At 40.8% G+C, this 16,152-nt stretch overlaps 1 protein-coding gene across 8 annotated transcripts in view; it reads left to right on the top strand.

Annotated features, from left to right (window-relative positions):
• The window catches only part of LOC141920567 (sodium/potassium/calcium exchanger 3), a 282,625-nt gene extending 266,734 nt beyond the window's left edge, over window positions 1-15,891 (top strand). For all 8 annotated transcript variants that reach the window (XM_074817520.1, XM_074817519.1, XM_074817526.1 and 5 more), the window contains 4 exons: window positions 6,135-6,440; window positions 8,458-8,589; window positions 10,774-10,937; window positions 14,035-15,891. In XM_074817520.1, the coding sequence (XP_074673621.1) occupies window positions 6,135-6,440; window positions 8,458-8,589; window positions 10,774-10,937; window positions 14,035-14,352 (920 nt within the window). In that variant the 3' untranslated portion in view covers window positions 14,353-15,891. The remainder of the gene's footprint in view (window positions 1-6,134; window positions 6,441-8,457; window positions 8,590-10,773; window positions 10,938-14,034) is intronic.
• The last annotated feature ends 261 nt before the right edge of the window (window positions 15,892-16,152 follow it).

Here is a 16,152-nt window from a genome sequence, read left to right as displayed (position 1 = left end):
ACTGTCATTGCTTCACCAGGTGGGATCTAACACCTGAACAACTTCAGTCTCAATGCCCGAATCTGGGCCTAGCCCAAGAAATGACTGGTTTAAATAGTTTGGCAATATGGTATTAACTGATCATGTGGGAAGGTGCCTAAACAATACTGTCTGTTATTTGTTTTGGTATTTCTAATCCATAATGGATTTTTAAATGTTGGATGTTAAAAGAAGCTTGGAAAGAATGCGTTGGCCCCTTACTGGCAGGACATGCCTTGTCTCAGGGACTTGGGTCTCTATGGAGGGGTTGCAGGCAGACGGAGCTGGAGGCTGTACGGAGGAGCGTACATGGGAGCCGGTATGTCAGCTGCTCTGAGGGAGCTTCTCGGAGCAGTGCTTTTGTCTTTGTATTCCTCTTGCTGAGAAGCAATGTTTTACTTTTGTTCTTATGAGATTTTATCATGTTAGCTTTAGGACTGTTTCCCACTTACGAAAATAACTTTAAACCTGGTCTCCAAAGGACTGGTGATGCCCTTCTCCCACCCCCGCCATATCATCACATGTGGATTTTGTATGTGAACTCTCTGCTTTATCATCCAGATTCTGAATGAAAATACTAAATAGAATGAAGCCCAAGGCTGACGCCCATGGTACCTCTTTTCAAATATCTGTTTTGTTTGACAGTCAACCATTGATAATTTGATTCTCAGTACATTATTTTATGCACCCATTCATGCACCCACCTTATGGTAATTACAGCAAGACAATATTTCCCTTGTTTGCTTTAAGAAAGTTGCATGGAACAGGGTTATGGCTCTTAAAAAGGTTAAGATACAGCCCACCCCCTGCTCTCCTCTTTTTCACTGATCCACTTATCCTCTTAAAGGAATAAGAATGGTATGCCACTATATTTTTTTTTTTTTGAAAAACACGTTGGCTGTTTTTTAGCACTGTATTACTTCTTAGGTGCTTGTACACTTGTTTTAGTGTCCCATTCCCCTACCCTGTCATTCATCCTAGTATTTTTTCATGTAAAGTTGAGGCTGACCAAGGTGTCTCCCCCAGCACTTGTCCTTTCACTACAGAAGTCGAGGGGATAGGGCAAATAAGAAGCAGTGGTAAAAGTGCTGAGCCAAAGGCAGAGGATTTGGTTCTCCCTTTTCCAACCATCCCTTTGTTTTACTTATTCCCTGCTCCTTTATTACTACTTCTTTAAGAGAAGACATGTTTACCACACAGACATAGTGTGAGTTTTAATTAACCCATAGCTGATTAAAGCAAAACAAACCTAGCACAGCTAGTTCTGTGATTCACTGGTGTGCTTTATGCAGGTAAAATGAAGGGAGGTTTACCCTAGAGACCTTTCTTCCCTAGTTCCTCAACTTCTGCCACTGCTGCATATCCATCGCCCACCTCAGTCTTACCTCTGTTTTCAGGGTTGTGCAGATTATCAAGGTATGTGGGTTGTATGAGGTCTTACTTTCAAGCCTTGCTCCTGTGGAGGAGATGCCCCTGTCTGCATGGTGGACTAGGCATGTGCCACTGTAGACATCCACCAAGAACTGGACACTTGTCCATGCCAACATGAGCTGTCTTAAAATAGATCCATATCAGTCATGACCATCTATGAACATTCAAGATATTAGGAAAATCCAAAACAAAGCAAACACAGTGTAAGTTGGGTGTCCTGCACATACATGCCATGGTGTTTCAAAGCAACCTTCTGCTTTCAGCCTCTCAGACAATGTTACCTGTTCAGGACTGTATTTTTGTGATGGTTCCCAGGTTTGCTCAGTCTCTTTCTGAGCCCTTCTTTTAGTGATGAATGGTTTGGCAATCATAGATGACAAACAGGGCTTGTGTGTAAATCCAGGGACTAGAATCTGACAGGTAATTTCAGTGGAGCAACAACAGTAACAGGTAAACTGACAGCCTGGAAAAGGTGGGAGCGTGCCTGCAATTTCAGGCAGTGAGGGTTGTAAAGAGGCTGTGTGAGGACACTGGCGATGACTAATATGTTGTCCTCTCTAGATGCAGACTTGCGTGGTTTGCAGCAAAATAAAACAGCATGTCAGCACAGGATACAGATGTGTTTCCACAAGTCACAACGAAACTAGCTGGCTGGCCTTTACAATTCATTTATCAAAGCGTTTCCAGTTCCCATTCTGAGGCTAGAGGCTAATTATAATTTCAGGAACACTACATGGCGCTCAGCTCAAATGATAAATCCAAAGAGTGTCTGTTTTGGTTTTGGAGTATTAAGCATCTTGGGAGGATATTTGAAAACACTTTGCATATGCTGAAATAAGGAGGAGGTTTTGTTGGCAATTTGGATCTGAGAAACATACAGAGATGTTACCGCAAAGAATCAGTCCTCCATTCACAATTTAGATGCTGATTTGCCTGGGAGACCCTCCTGTATTCTTTTGTGGCTATTAGAAGTTAAACAGTGAAAGCTGTTGCTGGCTGGGAACTGTTTTGTGGGATCATATCCAGAAACACCTTTCTCCAAAAGAGGCCAGTAACAGCAGTTCAAAAGAAAGGGCAAATAGTTGCATGATCTGACCCCAAACATGCTTAGAGGTGTCTTGTGACACTGAATATTGGTCTAAGACCCGTATCACAAGAAATGCTGTCCTTCCAGGCTTTAATAATAACAATAAAATATTTATATAAGTTTTATATTAATTAGATACATATGGGTGTTGTTATTGACTGTTAAAAAAAGTCTAGTCCTTATCAATCTTGCTGTGTGATTGGCCTCATCACCTTGCTAGAATTTGCCACTTTTTAATTTGAAGGCAGAACTATGTGGTGGTTATGTCTATGCCAAGAATTCATAAGGGAGAAGAAAAAGTTGTGTGTTGTTTTGGGTTTGGCTTGGTGTTTTTTTTGGTTTGTTTTTTAAAACAACAACAAAAACCTTGGACCACTGTCATATCTTAGTCACTTCCTTGTTTGCTGGCTAGTTCTGTGCAAACATGCAGCATTAAAATGAGTTTCAGTCTAACCTTACCAAGCTGAGGCAGTTAGTATCCCTTTGGAATCAAAGCTGTATGTCCTTTATTTAATTTGTCTCCTATTAGCTGTAATATAGTCACTGAACAGCACTGAAGGATGTTTTACTAAATATCCTGTCCGGTTTTTATTTACCTAATCATGTTAACAGCACAAAAACTGTTAGTAACAGCCTTCAGCAATAAGTACTTGGACCCTGTGCAGAGCTTAGGGCATGAGTTATCTGCTCTCTTCCTCTGTGCTGCTTCAAATCAATTTAAGTTCCCAGAGAAATTGTGGAATGTGATCAAGTAAATTCAAAGTAACTTCCAGGCACTGCTTTTAGAGCCTGTGACGAATTGCAAATATGAAAGAATGCCTCCTCGCCATCTTGCACAGCCGTAAAAATCTGTGCAATTCATCTGTATGGGAAGCCGTGGGAATGGCACTAACTTCGGGTTGAAGGCAGAAGACTTAAGGCTTCCACTTTTGGCCTTCAGATAACAAGCCTGGCCCCAGCCAAGGACTGGGACTCTGTGGAGGAGTTTTCCCTCCTGGAAGCATCCAATTCCTGTAGCCTCTGAAGAGGGACTGCTTCTGCAGCTCCCTCCATACTGATACTGCAGGCAGCAGCTGAACCAGCTCTGGCCTGGAGCCTATAGGGGATCAGTCACAGAAACGTACTGAGTTTTCTGATCTCCCATCCCAGGCTGAGTGCTCCCTTATTAGCAGACCAAGGGGTCTGAAGATCCATGCTGAATTCTTTACAATTTATTAAACCTACTGTGACCAAATGTGCTTTATTAAGATGAAGGATGGCTGATGCTAACTATTCCTGTGCAGAACTTCCAGAGGAAGCCTGTAGGAGTTAAATTTTCATGGAGATAGAGAGTTCTGTTGCTTAACGTAATGTTTGGCAGCACCAACTGCTTTAATTTTGACTTAAATGAGACCAGGCGGTTGGAATGCAAACTGCAGAGGTGTTCTGCTTACAAGCAAAGCAGCTGGTGTTTTTGCTATTTAAAAAACTAAGCAGGCAGTGGAAATAAATAAAGTAGGCTGAATTGTCAAAAAAGAAAAAAAATCATTAGTGAAGCTAGCAAGGAACTATGCGTACCCTTTAGAAATTGAGCTAGCTAGCATACCCATGGGTGAAGTTTGTGCATTTTTCTTGGCGGAAGAATATTTCTACCCCACGAGCCCCAAGGATAGCTTCGATTGCAGGGAGAGGCAGTTTCTGTCACTGTGCAGAAGGGTGATGATTCTGCTTTCCTGACTGGGTTTGGTAGTGCTGTCAGTGATTGTGCAGATCTATCAAGTACAATAGATAAGGATCAGTCATTTGAAATGTTGCCACTTGTTACGTATAATTTATGGCTCTGATCCGGTGGGGAGCTGGATGCCACCCTTCACGCTGTGTGACAGGCCATCAAGAACACATGTCAGACTGTTTATGCCTTTACTGGTGACCATAGGGAAATCTAGAAAATCAGAGAGCAAACACCGCTTCTCATGTTCACTCTCTCCCTTCCAGCAGCTTTTACAGTCTCGGTTGTGAGAGAGAGCACAGATGCTTTTAAAGCATCTGGGAATGAAGCAGACATGGCTTTGCCAACTTCATCAGGGTCTCAGGAGGGGAAAATAGCAAGAGAAGGTACAGAATTGGGAGCTACAGAATTGGGATAGGGTGTAGGGGAGATGGGAGATGGACGTTTGGGAATTGCATGCCAAGCAAACACAGAATAAACACTACATATGAAGCAAAGGCACCATAAGAGGAGGAGTGTGTGGAGGGTGTGTTTGTATGGGAAAGGGAGGTATGAAGACCCAAAAGGAAACATGGCTGAACACAAGGATAAAATAAATGAAAACATAAAGCAAAAGCAAGAAAACGGAAATAGGTAATGCTTGTTTGGAGGGGATGTGTGTGTAAATCCCAAGCCTTAGAAATAGTCTGCAATTTAAAACAATTTTAAAAAAGGGGAGGGGTGGGGGGCGAGAGAAGAAGACAGACTGTGGTCTAAGAAAAGCACATAAGAACAGGCAAAGAACCTGGAAGGGGCATGAGGTTTAATGAAACTCTAATGAGTCACTAATAGCAGGGATATCCACTGCTAGCTTGTGTGTGTGATGTGTGATCTAGCAGTGACACAGTCTCTCCTCTTCCTGCTCTCAGTCCCTGCACTCACCTAGTACACGTGCCTACTCTAGGCTCTGGTCCTGCTTCACCAGGATGTTGGTGTAGTGGCAAGGCTGAAGGGTCCCCAGTTTCTTTTGTGCTTGTGGGAGTTCACTATGGTACAAAGAATTGATGTGAGTTAATTATTAATGTAAAGCTATGTTGCCATAGGGATGCTGTGTGGGAGAGGAAATTAGCATATAAAGTAAAGGCCTGCAGAGAAAATGTTTAGCAAAGAGCTTTCTCTGTTGATGAGGTCCATACTTTGAAAATGGAGAATGACTGTTAAAGAAAAACTTGAGTAGAACAAGAATAAAAAAACCTCCTAAGTTAGTGGTTGCTGTGCCACGTGCACACTATTGCCAAACAAAGAACTTCAAACTTGATGACAAAGCTGTATGTAAGCTTGCATGATGAAATCTGAAGCTGGACAAACACAGCTTGGTTTTCATTTATAGTTTAAAGCCCATAATCCATCCAACTTCATAAAGATCTTGACAAAGTTGAGCCAAGTTTTAGGAGACCTTGGTTGAGTTAGTTTCTGATGGAAACTATGCAAAAAGGATGGGCTTTTGTGCCAAAGCAGACAGAAGTTATGGTTTTGACTGTGTTTTCCTTTAAGTTTCAGAGTTAAAGTCTAAGCTCAAAGTAAAATAAAACTCAGAGACTTCTGACCAACAAAAGAAAAAGTTAGCTGGAGCCGCAGATTGCTGCTTTTTTCTTTTTTTTTTTTTGTGACAGTCTGTAGTTTCTTTGGGGGTTTTTGTATTTACCACATTGCCATAAATGAAAATGGAATACAGATTCTGCTCTGCCTTTTGTTTTCTTGTTAACAAACATCTGGAAATTCAGCTTGTATAATAAATAGGCCTTAGCAAGTAGGTTTTGCTCTACAGTGTCTCTTTTGGGAATGGTTATATTAATACTGGCTCTGCTCTAGAGGAGGAAGTCAGCTGGACTTGTGTTTTTCCCGTTGCAGATGTTGTCCTGGAGAAGGCCATGCATAAGTGCATTCTGAAGCCGTTGAAGGGCCACATTGAAGCGATGTTGAAAGAGTTTCATACCGCAGATGGATCCTGGAAACAGTTAAAGGAAAACCTGCAGTTGGTGCGGCAGAGGGATCCTCAGGAACTGGGCGTGTTTGTTCCAACACCAGACTTTGTGGACGTTGAAAAGATTAAAGTCAAATTCATGACCATGCAGAAGATGTATTCACCTGAAAAGAAAGTCATGCTGCTGCTGAGAGTTTGCAAATTGATTTACACTGTTATGGAGAATAACTCGGGTATGGTGCTTCTCGTGGTTCAGGTTCACTGATGTTCCAAACCTGGGGTTGTCTTTTGATGGAGGAAATCAGACCACCTGATTCTGCAGACATGTCTCCTCCTGGAGCTCCTGTAGCATCTCCTTGCCCTTTTGAGAGGGATTCTTCCTCTCCGCTTCTTTCCTGATATCTCTGATGTATCTGCTGGCACATCTTACAGATTCAGTGTGAAGCAGAGTTGTGAAGCAGCTTAAAAAAAACCCAGCTTTGCTTAACTGTAGGCTTTTGAAATTGGCTGCCAGAAAGGCTGTCCTGTGAGCCTTGAATTTCACCCTGGTTCTAAATGAGTATTTTTCTGGAAATTGTAATAGAGGTAACACCCTGTATTTAGCTATAGTATTTCAATAGCATGTATGCAGTATGACAACTACAAGGGCTCTGTGTTATAGGGTGGAGGAAAGCAGCCTCTGATCCAGTATTTTTGGCTTGTTGACACTTTGGAACACAAATAACATCTATTTCTAGACTATAGCAAGAGTCTAAAATTGACCTTGAAACCTAGATAATTAAATGGAACTACAGACCAGTTAAGACCAGCTAAGTAGTCAGTGGCACATGCATTCATAGTGGCATGAATTCATAGGTGCAACTCTGTTCCCTGATGTCTTAGCATATACTGCTGTGGTAGGTCATGAGCTAAGGTGAAACAACACTGGTGGTAGTGGGAGATTTTTTCCCTAAGCAAGTATAAGCTGCTGCAGGTGGTTGGCAATTTTCTAAGTGAGCATTGAATGTGCAGCTGGGTCCAGTGCTGATCAAGACACCTACTTTCTTTTGAGATTTGAGATGAACGGTGAAAGCTTGTGGCTGTTAAAGACCCCCAGGCACATTTGCAAGACTTAGGTCTGAGCTCCTGCCTAGTTTATTTCTGTGCAAAATCCTGCATTTTAAAATGGATATAGGGGTCTTGGCCTGAAGTCCTGTAAACTCTTTTGTCCATGCTGTGTTATCACATTGAGTAAGGGACTTCCAACATGCAGAAGGAAAATATTGAGAGGCTGCTGCCAGTTCACTGTTGCACTGAGGGGCTTAGGCTAAGATGTGGCAAATGCTCCTTGAATTGTCTTGTTTTGTCATGTGAAGTTTGTAAAATATGACATTGAGCCAGCAGCTGTTTGAGTATCCACTCTCAGCCAGATAACAGTGTAATACCTGGAGGGTATGCCTTAGCTGGTGTAACTTTAGATATCAGCCCTTCAGTCATCTGGAGTTTCACCAAGGTTTAAGTTGGCTCCTCTTCTTGGTGGTTTTAAGTGACCATCAGGCCAGTTCTGCAATGAACATAGTTTGGCCAAACCCAGAGATTTGGCCACATAGTATTTTCTAAACAGAAAATTTAAATGCAATAAAAGTGATAGGAGCACAGACAGACCTAGGTACAGCGTAGTCTGTGTGTTAGCTGTGTGCTGCCATTGCCAGTGATGCTTCACCAGCTAGTTGGGAATGATATGAGGCTTTGCTCACTGGTGTTTTTAATGAGCTGAGTTTTCATGTCAAATCTAACATGCTTATATATTCAGGCTTCTCTGCTGGGATTTGAACGCAAAAACTGGTATTTGTGGCTGGATCCTTCCAGAAAGTGGATGTTGTCCCTGCATGTATAAAGAAAATGCCTATTCATCATCTCTTAGCCAGTGATAGAAGTGCAGGTGGAGGTCAGGCCAGACTGGCATGTCAGCCTTTTGTGAGTTCACCAGTCGAGCTGATGCCAAGGTGAGCCCAGTCTTTAAATTCCCTTGCATGCCTTAAGGTGTGCATCATCAGATTTGTGCTTGTTAGCAGTACAGGATGAAACTGGTGTTGGCCTCCTGTCCAGCAAGTGTTAGATGATGTTCTCTCTGCTGCACACTGGTAACAGGAGGCTCTAGAGAAATACAAACACACTGGTCAGTGAAGGCAGCAAAATGTGCGTTCCTTTCAAACACTGAAACTGGTAAAAGGATATGGTTTGTCTATCATTGTGTTCCCTTCAACCTAGGGAGGCTGTATGGAGCTGATGACTTCTTGCCTGTGTTGACATATGTACTAGCCCAGTGTGATATGCTGGAGCTGGATACTGAAATTGAATACATGATGGAATTGCTGGATCCATCTTTGCTGCATGGAGAAGGTAATCTATTTATTTATTTTTATTAGAATTGAGTGAAGGACTAGGGAAGGGGGATGCTTCCTCACAGTGCAGTTGCTGTTAACCCTGTTTGAATAGAAATCCTTTCAAGGGGAGTCTTAAAGTCAGCAATGTTGGTAGTATAACAAGAGAATCTCATTATTTCCACCTTAAAATAAGAGAAAGCTGGTTAGCTCGCCCAGTACAGGCCTGAGTGACCTGGGAATCTACCGATGTGTACTACCTTATGAAGGGAATACGTTGTTTTCAGCCAAAAAGGGGAGGCATCATGACTTAGCAAGTAAGCAGATACACTGTGCAGGTGCCAAATGTGATTATCCTTCTGTGCCTGAAAATATCCTGAGAGTATTTATAGAGTTGCAGCATTCAGTTAAATTGGGAGACACATAACAGGGCTTGGGTTAGATGCTTTGTAAAAACTTCTGGGGGAATTCTCTGCCCCTCTGGGGGCAGTGCTTTTTAGAATATTGCCCCCCTTCATGATCTTCTCTTCTTCCCAGTATTTACTTCTCACAAAGTATTTTTATAAGCCCTAGGAATATGTTTCCTAAGGCACTCTTGAATGATGGCAAAAGTCTGCTAGAGGCAAGGAAATCTCCCTCCCTTCTGTTTTCATGGTGGTGTTTTTAACAAAGAGGTATTCTGCGAGCCCATGGTAGTCCCCAGAATCTACCAGTTTATGAGGAAGTTTAAAGGGTTTTGTGACCAAGCTCAGCTGTGAGTTTAAGTATATGTGTATGTTTCCCATTCCTGCTATCTCTTGGCTTGCTGAAATTGCTGTATCCTCTGACATAATAGTATGCATGAGACACCCATGCCAGGATTCCTCCAATTTGGCACTAGTCTGTTCCCTGCTTTCTGTACAGAGCATCCTCTAGTGCATTGTTCAGGAATCTTAGCACAGAAAATACTTGAGATGTGAAGCTGGAGATCATTAACATGCTTGAAAGGCAGAAACATTTACTGGACTATTAAGTCAAGTTGGTTTTAATGCAACAGAAGAAGTCTGTCTATTGGCTGGCCCTGTCTTCGGCACCAGCTGAACTATACTGTGCAGGAGAAATTGTTTAGTGCTTTGGGGTTGTGCAGTTCAAAAATAACATATTGTCCAATATGTATCATGGGTCTTGCATGTGTTTTATGTATTAAACTTGTTGCAAAGCTAAATGCCAAGAGGATGCTATCAGTAATACAGAAAATACTATGAGCATAGAATGCATCTTGGAATGACTTCATAAATAGACTGTGCTGCCTCTTAAATGGACTCTCCCACTCAAATAGTTTACTTAAAATAAAAAAACAAAAAACAAAACAAAAAATGAAAGACAAAGAATGAGAGAAATCAATGACAGCATGTGTTTTGTTTCTGCTGGTTGTTGAGGACTGTTACGTCCTGTTGAGACTCCTTTTCCTTTGTGACCTGGAGCTTCTTTTGTACATTGGCAACTCTATCACGCCTTTAATTTTTTCTCCACTCATGTAATAAAGATGAAGTATGGAGGACTATACACCTCTCCTCCTGAACTAGTTGGACATTATGAGGAGCACTAAAAAGGTGACAAACAGAATCTTCCTTCTAAAAACAAAAGCAAACTCTTTGGGATGCTTCCAGGGTACAAATCTCACACTCTTTTGTTGCCTTATTGCCACTAAGGGTGGTTGCTTTTAAGTTCCTGAACAGTAGTTGTGTCTTTTACTTTGTTTAAACAACTATGTTTATTTCATCCACACTTGAAGCTCAGGAAGAAAACCAATCACTGTTTGGAAACTGTTAAGAACTCATGTTCCAGCTTTGTAAAAACACTCAGGAATAAAGGAGTGACACCAGTCATTTAAGTAACCGGTTATCCCCAACACTAGTGGACCCAGAGTTAGATACTATTGCACCACGTGATAATATAGAGCACATGCAACCGCTGCATGGCTCTTAGTAGCTGAGAACACACCATCCAGCATTTTTCAGGCCAGTGAGCTGTTTGTCTTTATAAATATTTTGGCAATAGAGGTCAGGGACTTTCATATATATATATGTGTGTGTGTGTGTGTGTGTACATATATATAAAAAAAGAAAAAAAAAAAGTGTTTGTGCTTCTGACTGTAACCAGGCAGAACTAGTGTGGTGTTTGTGACCACTCTGAGAAGTTCTTTCCCTGCTGCCTTTCACAGGAGGCTATTACTTGACAAGCGCTTATGGAGCACTTTCACTGATCAAGAACTTCCAGGAAGAACAAGCTGCCCGACTGCTAAGTTCAGAAGCCAGAGATACTCTCCGGCAATGGCACAAGAGGAGAACAACTAACAGGACGATACCTTCAGTTGATGATTTTCAGGTAGAGCTTAGGGCTGAATTAAAAAAACAGGGGATGATTGTTTTGTTGGAAATCCCCATTTTAGAGGTATGATTCATAACAATTCCCTTGGGGCCACAAGGTAAGTAGAGTGAAGCAGTGCTGAGACTATGGCTGGCAAATTTGCCTCTGTTTTGAAGTCTTTGCACTTTATAATAGAATTTGATTATGATGGTCTAAAGAAAACACGAAATAATGGAGCTTTCCCACTCTCCCTTCTATTTAAATCATGCAGAGCAAGGATAAACTGAAACGTATCTTATATTCAGCTTCTTTTTATGCTTTACTGTTAAAAAGAACAAATCCAGATTATCAGTGGCATACATCAGCACAACTACTCCCCAGTAGCTAATGGTGGCATACAGCAGGTAATAGAGAGGTGGGAGAAAAGCTTGCCTATAGTTCTAAAGTTTAAGCAAGGAGTAGAGTTCTATACTATGGATGTCTTCATGTTTGTTTGTGTTTTTTCTCTCCATTTCTTACCGCTCTTTCAGAGTAGGGCAGTAACTTCAATTGAAGAATAACAAAACAGTCGGGGATTACTTCATCTTTTAACACCAGGCCTGCATGTCTTTCATATAGTATGCTGCTAATTGTCTGTTCAGATGCATCAGTTTGTGGACTGAAGCAAGGAGGATGTTGGAGTCAAGAAGAAGGGATTTACTCCTTTGTGTTCAGTTATTTACAGTTCATACCACAGCACAAAGTTGCCAGAGAGGCTAATGACAACCATCAATTAGATATGAAGTAGCTAAGAGCTTGAGGAATGAAGGTGTGGGATCATCAAGAGATAATGAAACCTTTCAGTTGAGGTTCCTTTTGCTTTATCGGGGTGTTCATGCAAATGACTACAGCACAACACTGAACAGGAAGGAGTTGGGAAAAGAAGCAGTCTTCCACAATTAGCCTCCTTTGAAGAGGAGAACTGATTAACAGAAATCCCAAACTATGGCCAGTGCACAAAGCTAGATCCATCTTATTGGGATCCATTTTATATTCTGCTTACTTGTAGTTAGGGGTCAGATTCAAGTAGCTTGAGTCTTTGTTCTTTCTAGAAAACCCACACACTTTTCATAGGAAAATTAATTACCCTGTGTTTCTGCTGGATGACTAAATGACAGAAGATTCTTTCAGCAGGATCTTGTATTCCATTTCACCTTCTCTTCCTCAGCAAATGAACTTCAGCCAAGCTAAATGTGCAGCTGGATGCCATGCTGGATGCAGGAAGATGTAGGGGGGCAGGGGAAGAGGTGACACCAAGTGTGTCCAGTGCTGCTGCTTCTGTTGTTTCTTTCAAAAGAAAGCCTTGAATCAGTAATATCACAGCACTTCCAGGCTATGCTTGGCACAAATTCAAGCATTTTGCTGCCTGCTAAGAATGCCAGTTTTTCATCTCCTTTCTCCATGTCCTGAAGTGAAGCATCTTCCCGACAACCAACATGTAACACAACTTTAGCTCAACTCGTCTTTCCTACATTGAACCAGGATGTGATCACTGGATTTCTGAGATGCAGTCTCACAGCCTTATCAACTTTTGGGCCCTGGAAGGCCTCCATCCTCCCTCCCTCAAAAGGATGGAAAATAAAAAAATCCCGTATTTTGCTGATGATTAAATACAACTTTCTGATATAGCATAAATAATTTTGATACTTAGTATATGAGTGACAGGCATTTGTAAAAACTTCAGCCTCTCCTTGAAGCAATCCTGTCCGTCTAAAGCAAATGCATTTAAAAACAGGTCTTATGTGTGTTAGCTACATTAGAAACTAAAACTGTAGTGTGTTTTGCCTTATCTAGGGATGATTTTTTTTGTAATGTCTTCACGCTGGGTAACAAAAAGGGATTAGTTCTGTTCAGTCAGGTTCAGTCCCAATGGTCTAAATGCTGTTGCAAAGCTTCAGTATTTTTGTATGCAAGCTATCAAAAAATACTTTATTAAAGACAAGAGTGCTCTCTGGAAGTTAAGTCATACGAACATTCTCCTCAGTCTTAGCTTTTAACACCTTGTTTTTATGAAATGTAAGTTTTTACCATTGTGATTTAGCATGCTTAATTTATTCAGCATAAACATAGGTACCAGCTCAGTCGATAAACAGGTCTTTCACACAGTCTTTTTTTTTTTCTACCTACTTTAATTTTACTGCTTTTTCTAATTGCAGTTAATTTCTTTTTAAAAAAAGCATGTGACAGCAGGCTGTTTTGTTCATGTGTCCAAAAGTGGTTTGTGTTTGTTCTTTTCCCAGTTGTTGCTTTTACTTTTTAAATGCTTTTTGAAAGGTAGAACCTGTAGGCATATTTATCCATGTTATCAGAGTTGTGGGAATGTGTTGATTTCAACAGAGAAGAAAGATCCAGCTTTTGCCTTAAGATCATAGGGATTTACTCTAATGTTGCAGAGTAAATTTTCTTTCTGCATCACTCTAAGCCTTATTTAAAAAAAGAAAATGCTGTCACAAACTTGGTTACGTGAGGCTCAGACACCAAATTGCCACTAGTTAACGCGATGAAAATGTCCTGTGTGAGGATGGATTACCTTTTGCATACTGCAGCATAAGAGTGCCAATACTTTATCGTGCTGTACCTTGTGGATCAACATGTTTGTGTGCTGCTAGCAGAGGGTTGTTTTTTCTTTTTTCTTCTGACTAACATATTGCATGAAGCTTCTGTTCTGTAGTACTGACCCAGCAATGGCAGCATCATCTCTTGGGTGTGTTGTCTCAGATGTTTAGTTTGCTTCACAGCATTTTTTTTCCTAGTAAGGCCAAACATCAAGTCCTGTTAAAACCACTGGCGTTCTCCATGTGGCTTTTAAGGCTGTATCTGTTCACTCTTAATTGCAGGGTTAGAATGTAAGCTAAGGAAAAGAGGATGTTGGCTTATGAATTTCTGTTATGCCCACCACAGTCTTGCCACAGTTTTACCACCAACGTTGCAATTCACAAGGTGGCCATAAATGTACAGGAATCACCGGTGTGTGTTTCACAACTAGAACGTGGAGAAGCTTGCTGTTTGTTGCTGACTCTTCAGAGGATGAGTTTTGGGTTTTTGAGTTTCTGATGTCTGTTTTCTCATTCTACAGAACTACCTTCGTGTTGCATTCCAGGAAGTTAACAGTGGATGTACAGGAAAGACCTTACTAGTAAGACCATATATCACTACTGAAGATGTATGTCAGCTTTGTGCTGAAAAGTTTAAAGTGGACAATCCAGAAGAATATAGCCTGTTTCTTTTTGTTGATGACACCTGGCAGCAACTGACAGAGGATACCTACCCTCAGAAAATTAAGGCAGAGTTGCACAGCCGTCCGCAACCCCAGGTCTTTCACTTTGTCTACAAGCGCATTAACAGTGATCCATATGGTGCCATTTTTCAAAACAGTGACGACTCAGCTTCGTAAAACCAGCAACTCGTCATTTCATTTCTGTTCCTTGTTAACTGTTGAAAACATCTTTGGCTGCCTGCCTTAGGAACTAAAAAAAGGTCTTAAACCATAAATGCCTAATAAAACACGTGCAGACACTTTAGCATTGCTTACAAAACCCCACGTAAACCATGCATATGGCCAGTTATGCAGAATATTCCACCAGCGTGTTTGAGTAAACAGCCCATGAGGCTAAATTTCTTGTACCACAGACTCTTTTGAAGCATTTTATACTGTGGCCCTCCGCAGGTCTTTTGCTGTAGTGTGCAAAAATCTATTTTCTTACACTCATCCTTTAGCCAAATGTCATTTTGATTTAAATATATGTACTCTAGACAAGTATTTCAGTAAACTGGCTGGTATGAGCTCAGTTTCACCAGCATGAGTTTGACAAGGCTGTCCGATGCAGGGCATCAGTTAACTCATAATTACCTGGATGATTGCATCCTTTCCTAATTTTTTTAATTACAGAAAATCGCCATTTTTTATATATATATATATATCATAGAAATTTTATAGCAGTTGCAGGTAAACTGTCAGGGTTGGTTTTTGAAATATTTTTTAACTATAAAGTATTCTATAATTATGCATGTGATTTTAACATTTAATATACAAGAATAAATCTCTTGCTGGTTTTAGAGTATTGCATTAAAAGTCTCTGTGGTTTCTCTTCTTTTTCCTGTTACAGGAAAGTTTTTATGAAACTTCTGTTACCTGTAAGAAGATTGTAACGTTGGCACTGACAATTTCAGTGCCTTTATCTGAACTTGATGTATGGTTATTGGATTATTGTTTATATGCATTGTTTTAGACAGAACTAGGGGGTTGGAAGAGGAATTTGAAAGATAAGGATGTAGAGAAGGAGCAGAGAAAGAACGTAGAGAACCTAATTTAGGATTAAAATGTGTTAGTCTGCTGGTTCAGGCTGCTTGCAGAAAATAAGCAAAGGAGGTTGGTAAGGATTATGTATTATGTAAGCAGTGTTGTAGATTTGCAGAGGGATTTGACAGCACCTATCTCAGATACTATTTGTGTTAGTAGAGGATTAAATATATCAGGTTGAAGGAGAACACTATTTTGTATAGTCTGTCACCAACATCAAAATGCCTCTTGGACAAAAGAATGTGTTGTAGCATTTCATGGTTCTAAGTTACTCAGTCGGTGCAATGTGAAAGTCAGTCCTACATATGCAAAGATAAAATGGTATTAAATGTGTGTGTTCTATAGATTTGTCCAAGACAGTTGATGCTGTGGGTGATGTCTGGACCCTGCTTAAATCAGTGAGGGCTACTGTCTTTGGCAGAGCACGGGGTTCACCCTAAGTCTGGTGTGAGCAGCGTAACACAAGGCAGATGATTACAAAAACGTCACGAGCAGCATGTGTAATGTACATACAGAGATCTGTAGCATTTTTGTCAGTTTGCCATGTATCTGAAACCCCTGGCACATGTTTGTATTTCATTTTGTAAATGGTGAGTTTTGCACATAATAATACATTGTAATACTGAACTATAATTTGGGATGTTGTGTGCTGTGGTTTTTGGGGTGTGGGTTTTTGTAAGAAATGGTTCACACGTGTATCAGTAGACTCAGATGTTGCTGCTTTTCATACTGCTTGGCCCACTTTAAACTTTTTGCAAAGGAAGGATGCAATAACATTATTACCTAGTTTAGTATGCTTGACCTGAATAGTCAGTATGAGAAGCAGGCAGGTGTCTTGACTGCTGAACCATTTCTTGCAAAGTTGCAGGCTGAAGAAAATTGCACTATTTTCAT

Source organism: Strix aluco, chromosome 3 (assembly GCF_031877795.1).
Source record: "Strix aluco isolate bStrAlu1 chromosome 3, bStrAlu1.hap1, whole genome shotgun sequence".
Taxonomy (NCBI): Eukaryota; Metazoa; Chordata; class Aves; order Strigiformes; family Strigidae; genus Strix; species Strix aluco.
This window is presented reverse-complemented; position numbering and strand designations above follow the sequence as displayed.